Raw genomic sequence first — 14,631 nt, 5'->3', positions numbered from 1 at the left:
TGTGACCTCATATCTGCACGGTGCAGGGCAGGCTGCAGCTGCGGGGTGGAGCTGGTGCTGTGCGGGGCTTTTCTTGCTGAGGGCTGGGCTTGGAGCAGGCTCTGGTGGCACTGTGAGGAGGCTGTAGCCACCCCAGATTTCGCCGCAGCTCCATTCCCAGTGGCCGGCACGGTCGCAGCTGAATGCCCCGGCTCCACCCAAGTACTGGGAAAAGCTGTGGCTGATCTGGGCAGCGGCGCATAGCTGAAAGCAAAGCTGCAGCAAAATTTGGCGTGGCTGCAATCTCCTAGCAACACTGGAGCCCTCTCTGAGCCCAGCCTCTGGCGAGAAGAGCCCTGCATAGTGCTGGCTCCACCTCCACCCCACAGCTGCAGCCCACCCTGCGCTGCAACCATCTGGGAGCAAATACCCCTCCCCTTAGGTGCAAGCAGTAGTGGGAGCCACCCCCCTCTGCCCTCCAGCTGGGCAGCACCTGTCCCCTCCCTCACTGTGGGGGACCATTGATCTGCCCCCTCCTATGCCCCTTCCCTCCCCTCTCCCCTTCCAACATATCAGCTGGAAGCAGTGCTCCATGCTGCCGGCTCTGCTCCATGCTGCACTGCAGCTGCACACAACATGGGCATTTATTGGCCAAATTATCAGCCCAATGTATAGACAATTTTCTTTATATTAGTACTGATCCGACATTGGACCAATGTATCAGTGAACCTGTAACATATAGATCATTTAAAAAAAAAAACAGCAAACCTCATGGAGTCACTGGTTTGTAACTTTGCTGTAGCTATATTTAAAGGATGGGATAGAGCACATGAAGCAGTCCTCTGTCTCATTTTGAAGTGCCTTTCTTAGCTTGAGAAGCTGCAGTGTTCGCTGCTAAGAAATCCAGCAAACCTTCACCCCCCAATTAGAAACTGTGGGGCTCTTAGTTTTACACAGGTTTTTTATTATTATTACTTAAATTTTGTACCAAATTAGTAGCCAGCATGGTCCTCTGAAAGGTACTAGAAACACGCATGGCCAAATTCTTCATAGAGAGAGAAATGAGGAGAGACTGTAAGAATTTCCCCTAGAATAGGTTGTCTTTCAATTCATTCAGACCTAATCAGGTATGTGATTCTTTTGCATAAAGTGGCTGTTATGGCCTTTTCTGTTGAGGGTTTGAGGGCTTCCACTGGGGACAGGAAGAATTGAGTTGGCAATGGCTTTGTAGCCGCAGCAGGCTGTAGGCTTATTTGCCAGTTCTCTTCAGAATGTAAATTAAAAGTATTTTGCTTCCCTTTGCAATGCAAAGCAAAAAGATGGAAGGCAGAGGGCAAACACCCCTTTCATAGTGAATGCTGAAGTAAGTCTTTTGCCCGCAGAAGCTCATGCCTTTCTGAACCAGTAAGTCTCTAAGGTGCCACTCGCCCTACTTTCTGTGTTTGTGATCAGTCCAGGTGGCACAGTATGAGAATATTTCTTCTGCCACTGTTCACACCATCCAGAGAATTTCAGTCTCCAAAGGTCTCTGGTGATGCCTTTCACCAGCATTGAATTTACGCAACGCAAAGCACACACAAGCATATCCTTTATTTAAAGGTAGTAAGATCTACAGGGAACCTCTGTGATTACAATGATATTGGCACCATGTTATCTCTCAGTATGGTCTGTTTGCTGCAAGAATTCTTTATTTCTTTTCTCAAGGCACATATCAGAATGGTTGAAAAAATGTCAAAAATGCATTTTTGTGTCAGGGGAATTAACAGGTATATTGTATTTTGTCTCCATTGTCATTCTATGTACCCTTCAGGGGCAGGCATGAGAAGATCTGCTGCCTACCACTTTCCGTCACAACTCTGCCCATACGCTTCACCCCACATCACAAAGACATTCTTCTAGGTGAGTTACAGATGTCAGGATGGCAGTGTAGTGGTCAGGTAGGACATAGGGAGGTATCTCACCAAACTCTTTAGTTTTCATTCCTGTCACACTGTGAATGTGGGAATCCTGATGGAGAAACCATAGTATTAGTTCTCTGCCGCATCCCAGACATCTTTCTATGTCATTTTGAAATCTTTTGGAAGGAGCCTTCTTTTCCTCTTCCCTGTTATTCCATGATTACTGTTGATCTTAAAGAAAAGGTTTAAAATTAAAATAAAAGGGACAAGACTGTATAATTAACTCTTTGTGTTATTTAATATTTGTATTGTAAGTTTTGATCAAGGTTAAGACCTATTATACCAATCATTGTATAAAGATGGAGGAAGCAGCGTAATACTTAATATTTTCTTTAGAAGCCTGGTCCAAAAACTCAGAAGTCAATGTGAGCCTTTACTTAAGCCATTAATCAGACTACAAGAATAATATTCTGAATTTGCAAGAACAATACCATATTTTAGTATTTCATCATATTATATATATGTTTTAATTTAAATTCATACTTTCCAAATCCTTCACAAGGTAAATTTCTGTGTAGACAGTTTATTGTTCATTTCTTGTGGTTTGTTGGCTATGTTGCTACCTTATTGCAGGTTGGAATTCCCTGAAAGAGAACTGATGATGTGCATATGCCTTTATTAAACTTGTTCTTTGCTTTTTAGGAATAGCTCGGAGAAGGGGGACTCTCCATATTTTACCCACCATGTCTGGGATCAGCAACAAACGGGTTGCTGCAGAGCCAGGCCCTTCTGGGCCCCCAGAGAAGAAGGCAGCAGTTGAAGACTCAGGGACCACTGTGGAAACTATTAAGCTAGGGGGTGTTTCCTCAACGGTACGTATTTCTCCTGCACCCTACTTGCCTTCTTAATGAGCTCAACTTTCTGGCCTTAGTCCTGTTTGGACATAAAATGCCTCTTTTTCCTTCCCCACCCCCCACCCCTTCACATTGTGTTGTGGTGTTGTCATCTTCAATTTAATCTTTTACTCAATGAAGTGGACTGTGCCTGTGCTGCACGAACCACATAGAAGTGATTTCCTCCCCTGTGCAGGAAGAGCTGGACATCCGGACACTGCAGTCCAAGAACCGAAAGCTGGCAGAGATGCTGGACCAGCGCCAGGCCATTGAGGATGAGTTGCGGGAGCACATTGAAAAGCTGGAGCGGCGGCAGGCCACTGATGATGCTTCTCTGTTGATTGTCAACCGCTACTGGAGCCAGGTCTGTAGCACAAAACTGTCAAGTGGCCTTGTGTTCCGCATTATTTCAAAGCACTGTAAAGTATGTATCTTATACCCTTCCTCACTTTTTCCTTCTTCCAGTTTGATGAAAATATCCGCATCATTCTTAAGCGCTATGACCTAGACGAAGGTCTTGGAGACCTCCTCTCTGAACGGAAAGCTTTGGTGGTACCAGAACCAGAACCAGACTCAGACAGCAATCAGGAGCGCAAGGATGAGAGGGAGCGAGGTAAGGACTTGGGCTGCTTAGTATGTTGTCATTGACAAGTGGGGAAGATGGACTTCATTTGAAGAAAGTGGTGATATTCTGCTCTCTAGAGAGAATCTTGATTGGCGGTGTTACATACATAATTACACTTACATCCTCTTCCTGCACATCTCTCTTTTTCTAGGGGAGGGTCTTGAGCCAGCATTCTCCTTCCTGGCCACTCTGGCTAGTAGTACCAGTGAGGAAATGGAGTCGCAGCTTCAGGAACGTGTGGAGTCCTCTCGCCGAGCTGTTGCCCAAATTGTTACAATGTACGACAAGCTGCAGGAGAAGATGGATATTCTATCTCACAAGATAGATAGTGGAGGTATGACTGAGAATTTGATGAATCCCAGTCTTAGACAGGGATGAGGCAGCTTCTGCTTTTTAAATATTAGGACAAGATTTCCCACACTCACACATGCCAAACATGAAATGGCAAAATTTTCTGAAGCACTTGGTACCCATCAACTCCCACTGAAGATGGTACTAGCCACTGACTGCTGAAATCTGTTGAAAGTCTGTCCCTTAAAGGAAAACATTAATAATAAGTTATTGTTCAGTGGCTTAAATCATGAGATAAGTGCCTGATATGATGTGTGGTGGTTCACCATGTTGCATGTTTGTCCACTTGGAAATACTTATTTTTCAAGTGAACCTTATAACCCTGCAATGGTCTGCCACTGTCTCAAACTGATGCTGAGCTCATCACTGGTTAAATTAACTGATGTGAAGGACTGGGTCATTTCTGTTTTATGATATTGGGTCCCTTCCATTCACAATTCAAATGCCAAGAAGTTCTTGGGCTGCTCATAGTTTCATAGTTTGGAGACAATCATTCATCTGCACAGTATGTCTTGGGCCTTTAGTTTGTTAGTAGTCGGTGTGGGGCTTGTTGCTAAACGCATGCTGCTAAGTGAAGCTGAGCAGTTCCAAACTGAACTGTGTAACCAGTTTGTTTAGTGGTGTCTCCTGAGTGTTGATTTTACACTAACTCACATTCTGCAGAAACAGCTATGGTGTGTGTGTTTCATCTCAAACTAAAATTTGCCCTGGGCTCACTTCATTCTCAGGCTGGCTTTCTAGGAAAGTCTGGGAATCTGACCTGAGTGTTTGAAATGTATCTTTTAAGATTTCACTTGGCTGTTCATAACAGACAGTGAGTTCCTACTTGTTCTGTAAGTTCTCCCCTTCCAAACTGTGCTCAAGTAGTGTCAAACACAGGACATTTGAAAGCATGCTGTTCAGAATGTTGCAACTAAGGACAAAGCAATTATCGTTTATCAGGTTTCTCATTCTTCTCCTCTACCCCCATCCCCCAAAAATGCCCCCATATGGGTTTCTTATGCTGTTATTCAGTTATTTTTGTTCTTTAGTTGCCAGATTGAAGGTTCTTCTCCATGACTTAACTTTTCATATGCTTTTTATTTTCCTTTCTTCAGATGCTTCACTCGTGGAAGAAGCAGTCCAGGAGCTGAATGTCTACCTTGCACATGAGAATGGGAGATTGCAGGAATTGGCTGATCTCCTCCAGGAAAAGCACCACATCATGTCTCAGGAGGTACAAGACAAGAAAGTGGAAGCCACCTCTGTGGTCAAGCTTATTAGATTCCTAACTGGAATGCATGGTTCCACTTACACGAGTGCGTAGAATGCATTAAGCGTGTTATTCCTTTGGGGAATTGTAAAGGAAAAAATAACAGGTTTGAAGAACTCAAGTTCTGAGGAAAAGAGTTGTTTATGGAGACATGTCACTGTATGCAGTACTTCTGCATGATTCTGAAACCCAGTAACATTAAGTCACTGGCAAAGATGTTTGAGACAAGAGTAAATGGTGACTTAGTAAAATACACCATTTGTTGTTTAGAGCAGTGGTGCCCAATCTTCTTGTCCTATGGGCTAGATCCAGCTAGCAGGTCTGATGAGGTGGGTGCAGTGGAGGCTTGATCTGGTGTGTGGGGCAGGTGGGCCCCAGCCCAGATCCAGTTGCATGCGGAAAGGGAAGGGCATTGTGGCCTAGACCCAATCTGGCTGCCTGGCCACAGCCCATCCCAGCCCTTATCCAGCTGTGGGGTGGGGGCTGTCTTGGGCCTAGTCTGGTTATATAGCAACAGCCCAACCCAGTGTTGATCTGCCTGGGGGAAAGGAAGGACAGAAGCAGACACTAAGATACACTTAACAATTGCTTGCCTGTTGACCCTCATATCTTTTCCATGTTCAGACATCTATTCTGATAGTTGTTTTCTTGCTACCAACTTAAAAGGCACTGGCATCTCATTACAAGCTGATCCTAGACCTCAGTGAGTTTGAATTGCCTGCCGTTTCCCCCCCATAAAACTCTACCTCTTGAAAATCCAGTCTTTGCTAACGATTAAAAAAGCTGGCTTCCTTTACACTCCATCTGCTGAACATTCACTGAGTGTGTATAATAAGCATCTGCAAATATTTCGAAGGCTGAGATCAGGGCCCTGTGTGTAGTACATTTAAGCAACTGCCATCTGGCTGTGCCAGATTTGCCACCAGGTTCGTGAGCTTCTCCAATTTCCATTCTGCCTTCAGGTTGTCTTCCTCCCTGTAATAGGATTTTAGCTCCTGTCAAATTTTGGACAAGGGTGGGAAGAAACCTGTCCCTCTTTCAAACAGATGCTTGAGCAAAATACAAATACCATAGGTATGAGGACCATAGAAAAACTTACGTGAATAAAAAAACTGGAACCAATAAAAAGTTAGTGCTGAGCAATCAAGGAAAGATGTTAGATTGGAATCAGGCGCTGCTTCCCATCTGATGTATGCTGTCTTGTGTCCCTTGGCTACAGTTCTCCAAGCTGCAAGAAAAAGTAGAAACAGCAGAGTCCCGCGTATCTGTGCTGGAGACAATGATTGATGACCTGCAGTGGGATATTGACAAGATCCGCAAGAGAGAGCAACGACTCAACCGGCATTTGGCAGATGTGCTGGAACGGGTAAGCACAGGGCCTTTGTGGGGGTTGGTGCTGGAATTATTCTGAACTGGGTAGGGCTTAGTAATACCTTCATTGCTGAGCAGGAGAGAGGGGCAACCCTATTCCTGTGGCACACTGAGTTTGTACTTTAGCAAAGTATTTCAGTCTCAGAATTATGGATTGTACCCCTTTTTGAGCAAATGTTTGAAGCACTGGGCACTTACTACAACTTCTGTGTCTTCTTTGCAGGTGAATTCAAAAGGTTACAAGGTGTATGGAGCTGGGAGCAGCCTCTATGGGGGAACGATTACCATCAATGCTCGCAAGGTAAAGTCTGAAGCAAGGGAGAGGAAGAAAAGGGTAAGGTAGATAAGGGGCAGGAAGGATGGTTCCATGTTGAATATCACAGCTTAGGGCTGAGTTGTAGCTGTGCCACAGATTTCATGGGAGACCTTGAGGGGAAGTCCCTTGGGTTGTACCTCAGTTTGTGATCTGTAAAACTGAGATATCAGCACTTGCCTATCTCACAAGAAGGTGGTGAGGGTAAGTATTTGAAAGAGATTGTGGTATTATGGTAATGGGAAGGACCATCTTTGTGTGTCGAATGTAGATAAGTGCAAAGTTGGTTTCTTTTTGATTTTTAAAATACACTGAAAACACTTGTTGTGTTTCTCCCTCAGTTTGAAGAGATGAATGCTGAGCTGGAGGAGAACAAGGAACTAGCTGGGAACCGCCTTAGTGAGCTGGAGAAGCTGCGCCAGGATCTTGAGGAAGTGACGACGCAGAATGAGAAACTGAAGGTAGGAAGGAGCAACATGTCTGTGCAGGATGGGAGTAGATTAAGCTTTTCTTAATCTCTGTGGGATGCCCCTCCAGTTCCTTCCTTTAATCTGTTTCTCATGTCTCTGTGTCATGCCCTATATGTTTGGTTATATTTTGTATGCAACAGCTCAGGATGCTAATTGGAACCTGAGGTGTTTGTGACTGGCATGCCTGGTGTAGTAGTGACTAGGCCTGTGTGAAGCAGCAAGTATTGGATTCAGATTTGGATTTGCCTGATTCAGACAAACATTGATTTGATTTAGTGATTCAGATCACTATCCTGATTCAGTTCAGCCAATTCAGATTCGGAGATTTGGCTGCTGAATCGGCTGCCGAAGCTTCAGACAGCACTAACGGATAGGGATACATTGCCAGGTGGTGAGGCAGGAAGGGGCATGGGGAGGGGTGCTGTTCCTGGGACTGCACCATGCTCCACTTGTCCCCCCATGCTTGGGCTCCATCTGTCCCCACTCACCCCAGCTTCTGGGCTGCACTGTGCCATGGTACAGGCAGCTGGTGTTAGCTACTCTTGGGGTGGCTGCAGCAGGTGCTGGAGGGAGTACCAACAAGTGGAGCCTCAGGCACTCTGGGATGCGGTGCAGCTTGTCTGTACTCATCCTAGCCCCTGCTGTAGCAGCCCCAGGAGTGACCAGCGCCAGCTGCAACAGGAACTGTCAGTGGGTACATGAGGGCAAGGGGAGCAAGCTCTGCCTCTTGCTCCTCCACGTGCCTTCGGAGGGCTGCAGGATGGGGGGCTGTGTCAGGCTCTTCCTGGGGCCGCGTGCCCCTGGATCTGCGTGCAGGATGATAGTAGGCTGCCACTGCAGGCTGGGCCTGGCGGCGGCACCAGGCTGACTCTTCCTGGCGCTAGGCGCACCAACCCTGAGCACCAAAAATAGCCCAGTGCTGCCACCGTTGCAGTGCCAGCCTGCTGCCATCTTGTGTTCAGGTCCAGGGGCACTGGGCTGTTCCCAGTGCTTGGTGTGCCCGCCCCAAGTGCTGGTAAAAATCAGCCTGCAGCAGCAGCCTGCTGTCATCCCATGTGCAGATCTGGGGGCATGCGCCCCCAGGAACAACCTACAGCAGGCCTGCAGCCCTGGAATCTCCACCAAATCAAAGCTTCACACAGCCCTAGTAGTGACACCTCGTGGCCATTAAAGGGAATTGTGGATATGTACCTAATTTTTTTGTTTGTTTGTTTGGGTTTTTTTGTTCTCTGTCCTGGCTTCATCCATGAGTGTTTCTGTAATGACCACATGTCAAAACTAATTTTATATCCCAGCAGAGATTGTTTCCTTAGCTCATAGCTGTTTTGGGGGAACTAATAAAGAGTTTAGTGATGAACTGTCCAATTATCTGAGTGATCAAAAGAGAGAGAGAGTAGCAGATAAAATTTATTTTTCTCTTTTGCTTCTTTTTAAAACTCCTGCTAAATTAGAACAAACTGACTCCTCTCAACCTGTTTCACCTTGTTGCTATTCAGTTTTAAGAACCATCCTATTTGTTTCCAAAATAGCTGACTTGCTGCGTCTATGAAATCTGTTGCTCTGTTCAGTGGCTGCCAGCTGTCAAGTTATGGAAATATTTTTTAGTAGATAACATAGTTGACATGGAGGTCAAGAAGGGAGTGGGCCAGAAGATGGATGAGTCTAGTCCAAGTCCAGTTCAAAGCGTGCTGGCTGGATGGTGAGGGGAAGTTTGCCATGCTGTTGTCTGTGCAATCTTTCTAGACTCCAGGTTGTTAACTCAGTACTTTTCGTCAGTACTGAACTGTTACACATAAGACTCCTGCAGTGGGGAAAGTTAAGGAGGAAATTACCCTACTTTGTGCCAGTTCTGAAAAGTGCAAGGGAGTTAATAAAGGAGGGGGTTTGGTGTACTCAGACCTCACAGAATGGGAGTCAAAGATGAGCTAATGGTTCTTTGTTCTTCACTTCTCCTGTTTTCCCTGTGGGACCATCTACCAGGTGGAGCTAAGGAGAGCAGTGGAAGAGGCTGTGAAGGAGACACCAGAGTACCGTTGCATGCAGTCCCAGTTCTCAGTCCTGTATAATGAAAGCCTCCAGTTGAAGGCTCACCTAGATGAAGCTCGCACTCTGCTTCACGGCACCCGCAGTACACATCAGCGCCAAGTGGAACTCATTGAGGTAATTGCCTTGTGCCTCCATCACTTCCTCTTTGAGGTCTTCCATTCTGCCCCACAGGGCTTGGTACCTACCTCATCCATCAGCTGTGCCATTTCCATGGCTATTTGACAGGCTTTGAAGAGCATCAAGGATACTACAATGGCTATTGCAGTCTTGGTTGCTTGGTGCCTTGCAGGAGGGGATTAATACTCTCCTTATTTTGTTTTTTAATGAAAGCAACTTGATGAGGTGAGACAGTCCTGGGCACAGCGCTAATCTCCCTCTTGTTCCCCAGCGAGATGAAGTCAGTCTACACAAGAAGCTGCGCACAGAGGTGATCCAGCTGGAGGATACTCTGGCACAGGTCCGAAAGGAATATGAGATGCTTAGGATAGAGTTTGAACAGACTCTCGCTGCCAATGAACAAGCAGGTACTGAATGTCTTCATTGTTCATGTCACACTTTCAAGGAAAAAGATGCTCCTTTTGGCATTTAAGACAGAACAGTGTCAAGTTAGTCTTGGTCTTCTAGGCTACTGCTAGGTGTACTGACAAAATTTCTGAGTGCATTTGAGAATTGGTTTGTTAATGGCAGCGCAGGGGTTGTGTAGTGCCAATACACCATCTCTCATGCCATTAGAAACTATTGTATTGAGAGAAGGGTCTTTAATAAGCCCAAATGCTTAGGAAAATTGTACCTTGACCAAGACCTATTTACCTTTCACTAGAGATAGGTAAGAGAAGGGATTTTCAATGTAGCAATCAATTTATAGTCCTTGAGGCCCCTCAGAAGTCTTATCAAAACTCAGTTTGCCAGTGGGACGAAAAAATCTGAATAGTTATGTTAAGACAGGTCTGTCCAACTGGCAGGCTGCCTCTGGCCTGCAAGGGGTTAAATGTGCAGCCCCTGGGCTCCCACCCAGTTGCTGTTGCTTTTGCTCTGGCTGCTGTGGCAGCCAGGGTCTTTGATACAGGATAGTGCAGCAGGAGGCCTGGTGAGTTTGTCCATGTGGCAGTACCAGCAAGGGGACTTGGACTGGGGGCATGCTCTGCTCATGCAGTAGCAGAGGGTGGGGAATGCATGGTGGTAGCCAGGGGGCTTCCATGGTTGGGAAGGGAGGAGGGAAGGAGCTCATGCTTCTTGTGCAGCAGTGATGTAGGGGATTGTCTGCACAGTGATAGCAGTAGTAGGGCTTCTGCAGCAGCGCCAGCAGCAGTGGAGGGTTTGTGTAGCAGGAGGGCTGCACATAGTGGGGGTCCCAGGGAATCTGTGTGGCCCTTGTGACATACAGCCCACATGGTAGTTGGCCTTGGGCCTGTGACCTGTTTGGCCTGTGGCCCCTGGCTTCTCTGAAGTTGGACAGCCCTGTGTTAAGAGTCAAAGGGCTAGTGATTTTGTAAGAGTATACAGTAGCCAATAAAGCCAGTACAGTTTTATTCTGCTGGTGCAGTGTCCATGGGGTTGCATAGCACGAAGAAAATTGTGTTTGTGGTTTTGGAATGTCTGTTCCTTTCTTACCGTTCTGGGTAAATAATTACCAGAAAGATACAGTATGAAGAATAGCAGGGAAAATGCCCGGGGCAGAAGAGAGACACTGATTGTGGCTTGTTGTAACCTGGTTTCTTTATGCATGTCTTGCAGGCCCAATCAATCGGGAAATGCGTCATCTCATCAGCAGCCTCCAAAATCACAACCATCAACTGAAAGGAGAGGTGCTGAGGTACAAGCGCAAACTGAGGGAAGCCCAATCTGACTTGAGCAAGGTACCAGAGCTGGAGATGCAGGAACCTAATGGAGAAAGCAGAGAGGGAGGGGAAACCAGTTCACAGCAGAGCAAAGGCTGGCAGTCTGTCCCATACATAAATTTCTCCTTGATGCTAGCAGGTTTAAGGGGATAGACTGCACGGTTTTCCATTGAGCAGTCTCATCTTGGATTCCCTCCTCCTACCAAGTAGACTGTCCTCGGTGGCTGCATTCTGCTCTGTTAAGAGCACTGGCAATAACATTTGTGAGGTAGATCGGCAGAGGGATTCCTACAGGGATGGCCATGAGGATTGTGTTCTGGCTGAGAACTTCTCTCACTTACTACATTTCTTTTTGGATCCTGCCCTCAGACTCGCTCCCGTACTGGTAGTGCCCTCCTGCAGGCCCAGTCCAGCACTGAAGACACAAAAGAGGAACCACCAGAGGTTAAACAAGAACCTGATGATTCCTCTGCTCAAGCACCTGCACCCAAGGCAACCCCTGAGGACACTAGTGATGCCAAAGCCAAGCGAGATGAAGAGGAGAGGGAGCGGGAGAGGCGAGAGAAGGAGAGAGAGCGAGAGAAGGAGAAAGAGAAAGAGAAGGAGAGGGAGCGGGAGAAGGAAAAGGAAAAGGAACGGGAGCGGGAACGGGAGCGGGAGAAGCAAAAACAGAAGGAGTCAGAGAAGGAGAGAGAGTCCAAGGAGAAGGACAAAGGGAAGCATGAGGATGGGAGGAAGAAAGAGGCTGAAATTATCAAGCAGCTGAAGGCTGATCTCAAGTAAGAAGGATTGTTCTGCCTCCCAACTTGCTTTTCTTATCATCATGGTCTAATCTGGGAGTCTTGGGGGAATGTGGTTGGAAACCTGTAGTTAAGCTGTTAGCTGCTGGAATTAGAGAGAACTCTGCTTCATCAGATGACTGATTCGTGATTGTATGAAAAAAAACAAAACTGGTTATTGTATGACTGCCTAGCCACTGAAAGCCAAGCCAGTCACCTCAAGGTAGAGGTGGCATTTAGAACCCTGCAGGGCAGCCAGGTCCAATAACTGGTTTGTTTGATAACTAGCATCTGGAGACAATATGGCTTAGCAGGGGCCGATTAGCAAAGGCAGTACTTCTCATTGTCTTTGATCTGTGCCTGAGGAACAGATAGTGTGTAGTTTACTATTATGGTAAGTGGTTTGGCCACTCTCTTAGGCCCTCCTCAGTGTGTCCATTCTTTGTTATGGATTTCTCCATGTGCCCAGTGTAAGGAGAGCCTCATAGTCTCCCTCAAGCTATGTTGAGACTGAGAGAACTCTACCTTTTGCTTTTGGGCAGACATTATTGCACAACAGCACTTCTCCCAAATTCTCAGTTGTGTTTTTCTTTCATTCTTACCAGGAAGGCCCAGGAGAGCCAGAAGGAGATGAAACTGCTGTTAGACATGTACCGCTCAGCCCCTAAGGAGCAGAGAGATAAAGTTCAGCTCATGGCGGCAGAGAAGAAGGCCAAAGCTGAGGTGACCATGTCATTTTTCTCTTTGCTGCCTGATGCCACCTAACTGCTGCTCTTGAAATGCCTTATTTCCTCTTCCTGGCTGCAAAAGATCTCACTCCTTCATTTTCCTGTGTTAGACAGCGTGAAGGTTGGAGCAGACTGGGAGAGCAGACAGTGTACTGGGTTTGGCATAGCCCTTCTCCATTGAGCAATTGAAGTAGCCTTGTAATTGGTTATTCCCTGGGCTATGATTTGGCAAAGGAATCTGTTGCTACTGTATTTACTCAAATATAAGAGGAGCTTGAAAATAAGACAACTCAATAATTAGATTCTGTATATGAAAAATGTATAAATTTGTTATAATTGTCCAGGTATAGTATCTAATTATTGGAGGTGTCTCTTGAATTTGTCCCCTTCCCACTGCTACAGCAGGGAAAATAAATCTCGGGTCAGGGAGTCCATCCCAACTTTTTCCGCTTGCAGCCCCTTCTCCTCTCTTTTCCCACCCCCCACTCAATCAGACCCTGCTGTCTCTGAGCACATGGAAGTGAATTTGAAAGTCCTGACTTTGAAGTAAACATGCCAGTGTAAGGAGATCCTCATAGTCTCCCTCAAGCCATGTTGAGACTGAGAGAACTCTGCCTTTGCCTTTGGGCAGGCATTATTGCACAACAGCACTTCTCCCAAATTCTCATACATACAATACCATAGACTTGGTTCATCCAGAATTGTTGCATGTTATTTTTTTTAAACTCCTGCAGGTTTTAGCATAGGTACCAGATGAACAGACTTTTAAGCAGTATTTCTGTATCTACTTATATATGGTATGAACTGCATGGTATTAGTCCAAAACCCAAAAGCTCTTGATTTACCATATTGTTTGTTAGGCTGGGCCCCAGTAAAGCAACTGCATTCCAAGCCATGCTGACTGCAGAGTTCAGCACTGCTCAGGATATGGATATACTTTAGGTTCACTAAAGATCCATCTGCTAATTAGCTCTCCACCCATGCCTGGAGTCAGCTGTTCTAGTCGCAAGTCCTGGGTTATTCTACAAATATATATGCAGATAGGTGCAGGGCAACCTGATCTGGCTTTACCTTATGGAGGGCGGGGCCACACTAATATGTGACAGCCTGAGAGCAGAGGCAACAGAGGGATTCTGGGGAACTGTTTAGGGCCCCGTTTGGTGATGTTTGCCAGCTGTTTAAGGCTGGTGAAGAACAAACAGGGGTCATTGGAAATGGCAAAGAAAGGTGCAGTTCAGCTGTGGGAGTGAAGGAAGAAGTCTAAATACATGCAGTGTAGTGACTCACCATGACTTGTAAAAGAGTTGGCACTGAGGGGGATTGTGCTCAGTGGGCACTACATTATATCTTATTCAGATGGGCTGTACTAACTTAGTCTGTGAATCGTTTTGGCTGCACTAACCTATTCTTGTGGTAGGTTCCCATTAGCATGGGACCATGTAGGCGGGCTCCCCAGGGCAGGTGGTTGTCCCTAATATGTCTTCCATAGCAGGTCTATATTGAGTAGATTTTTGGTGTTGGAGGTGGAACTGGAGCTTCTCCATGCACTCCATGCATTGGCCTGGTATTGCAGTGCTTCCAGGAGCGGTGCAATAAACAAAAACAAAAAAAAAAGGTTTTGGGAAACACCATGTATCTGGGTCCATGAAGGCAGTTTCCTCTAAGCCCCCGGAGGAAAACTGTTCTTTTGACGTGGTTTAGTACCTGCCAAAGTGTTGGGGCTTAAAGCCCACTTTATGGAAGTGAGAGGCTCCTTCCTAGGTTGCTTCTGTGGCCATATGGCTGAGAGCAGGTAAAACTTGGGGACATCGAACCCCAAGCCTCTGGGCTTGAGCCTACATGTAAGATGCCTCCCAAAAGTCTTTGGAAGTATCTGAAGGCCCTGGTAGAAGTAGAGGATGTTGGTCAGTTCCTGGGCTACTTATGGTTCTGGACTGATGCATGGATTTGGACTTGATTTGGCTTAGAACACAAACAAATTCTTAAAGAAGAAAAAAAAAAAAGGTGCTTTTCCTGCTGGCAGGGAAAAACCGTGAACATGGTAGGGGGTAGTACTCTGACCAAGGTAATGGATAGTTAGCCTCCCAC

The 14,631-nt window shown here is 46.3% G+C and overlaps 1 protein-coding gene across 1 annotated transcript in view; it reads left to right on the top strand.

Moving 5' to 3' along the window:
• Positions 1–14,631, top strand: part of RNF20 (ring finger protein 20) — a 23,323-nt gene that overhangs the window by 268 nt on the left and 8,424 nt on the right. The window contains exons 2-15 of the mRNA XM_019555162.1: positions 1,790–1,878; positions 2,580–2,749; positions 2,967–3,134; positions 3,236–3,383; positions 3,547–3,729; positions 4,844–4,962; positions 6,218–6,364; positions 6,593–6,670; positions 7,024–7,143; positions 9,133–9,312; positions 9,587–9,722; positions 10,933–11,054; positions 11,406–11,815; positions 12,421–12,538. Coding sequence (XP_019410707.1) covers positions 2,621–2,749; positions 2,967–3,134; positions 3,236–3,383; positions 3,547–3,729; positions 4,844–4,962; positions 6,218–6,364; positions 6,593–6,670; positions 7,024–7,143; positions 9,133–9,312; positions 9,587–9,722; positions 10,933–11,054; positions 11,406–11,815; positions 12,421–12,538 — 2,058 coding nt within the window. The 5' untranslated portion in view covers positions 1,790–1,878; positions 2,580–2,620. The remainder of the gene's footprint in view (positions 1–1,789; positions 1,879–2,579; positions 2,750–2,966; positions 3,135–3,235; positions 3,384–3,546; positions 3,730–4,843; positions 4,963–6,217; positions 6,365–6,592; positions 6,671–7,023; positions 7,144–9,132; positions 9,313–9,586; positions 9,723–10,932; positions 11,055–11,405; positions 11,816–12,420; positions 12,539–14,631) is intronic.

Source organism: Crocodylus porosus, unplaced genomic scaffold (genome assembly GCF_001723895.1).
Source record: "Crocodylus porosus isolate Cpor-Errol unplaced genomic scaffold, CroPor_comp1, whole genome shotgun sequence".
NCBI classification, from domain to species: Eukaryota; Metazoa; Chordata; order Crocodylia; family Crocodylidae; genus Crocodylus; species Crocodylus porosus.
The sequence above is the reverse complement of the archived record's forward strand: the minus strand, read 5'-3'. Positions and strand labels throughout refer to the sequence as shown.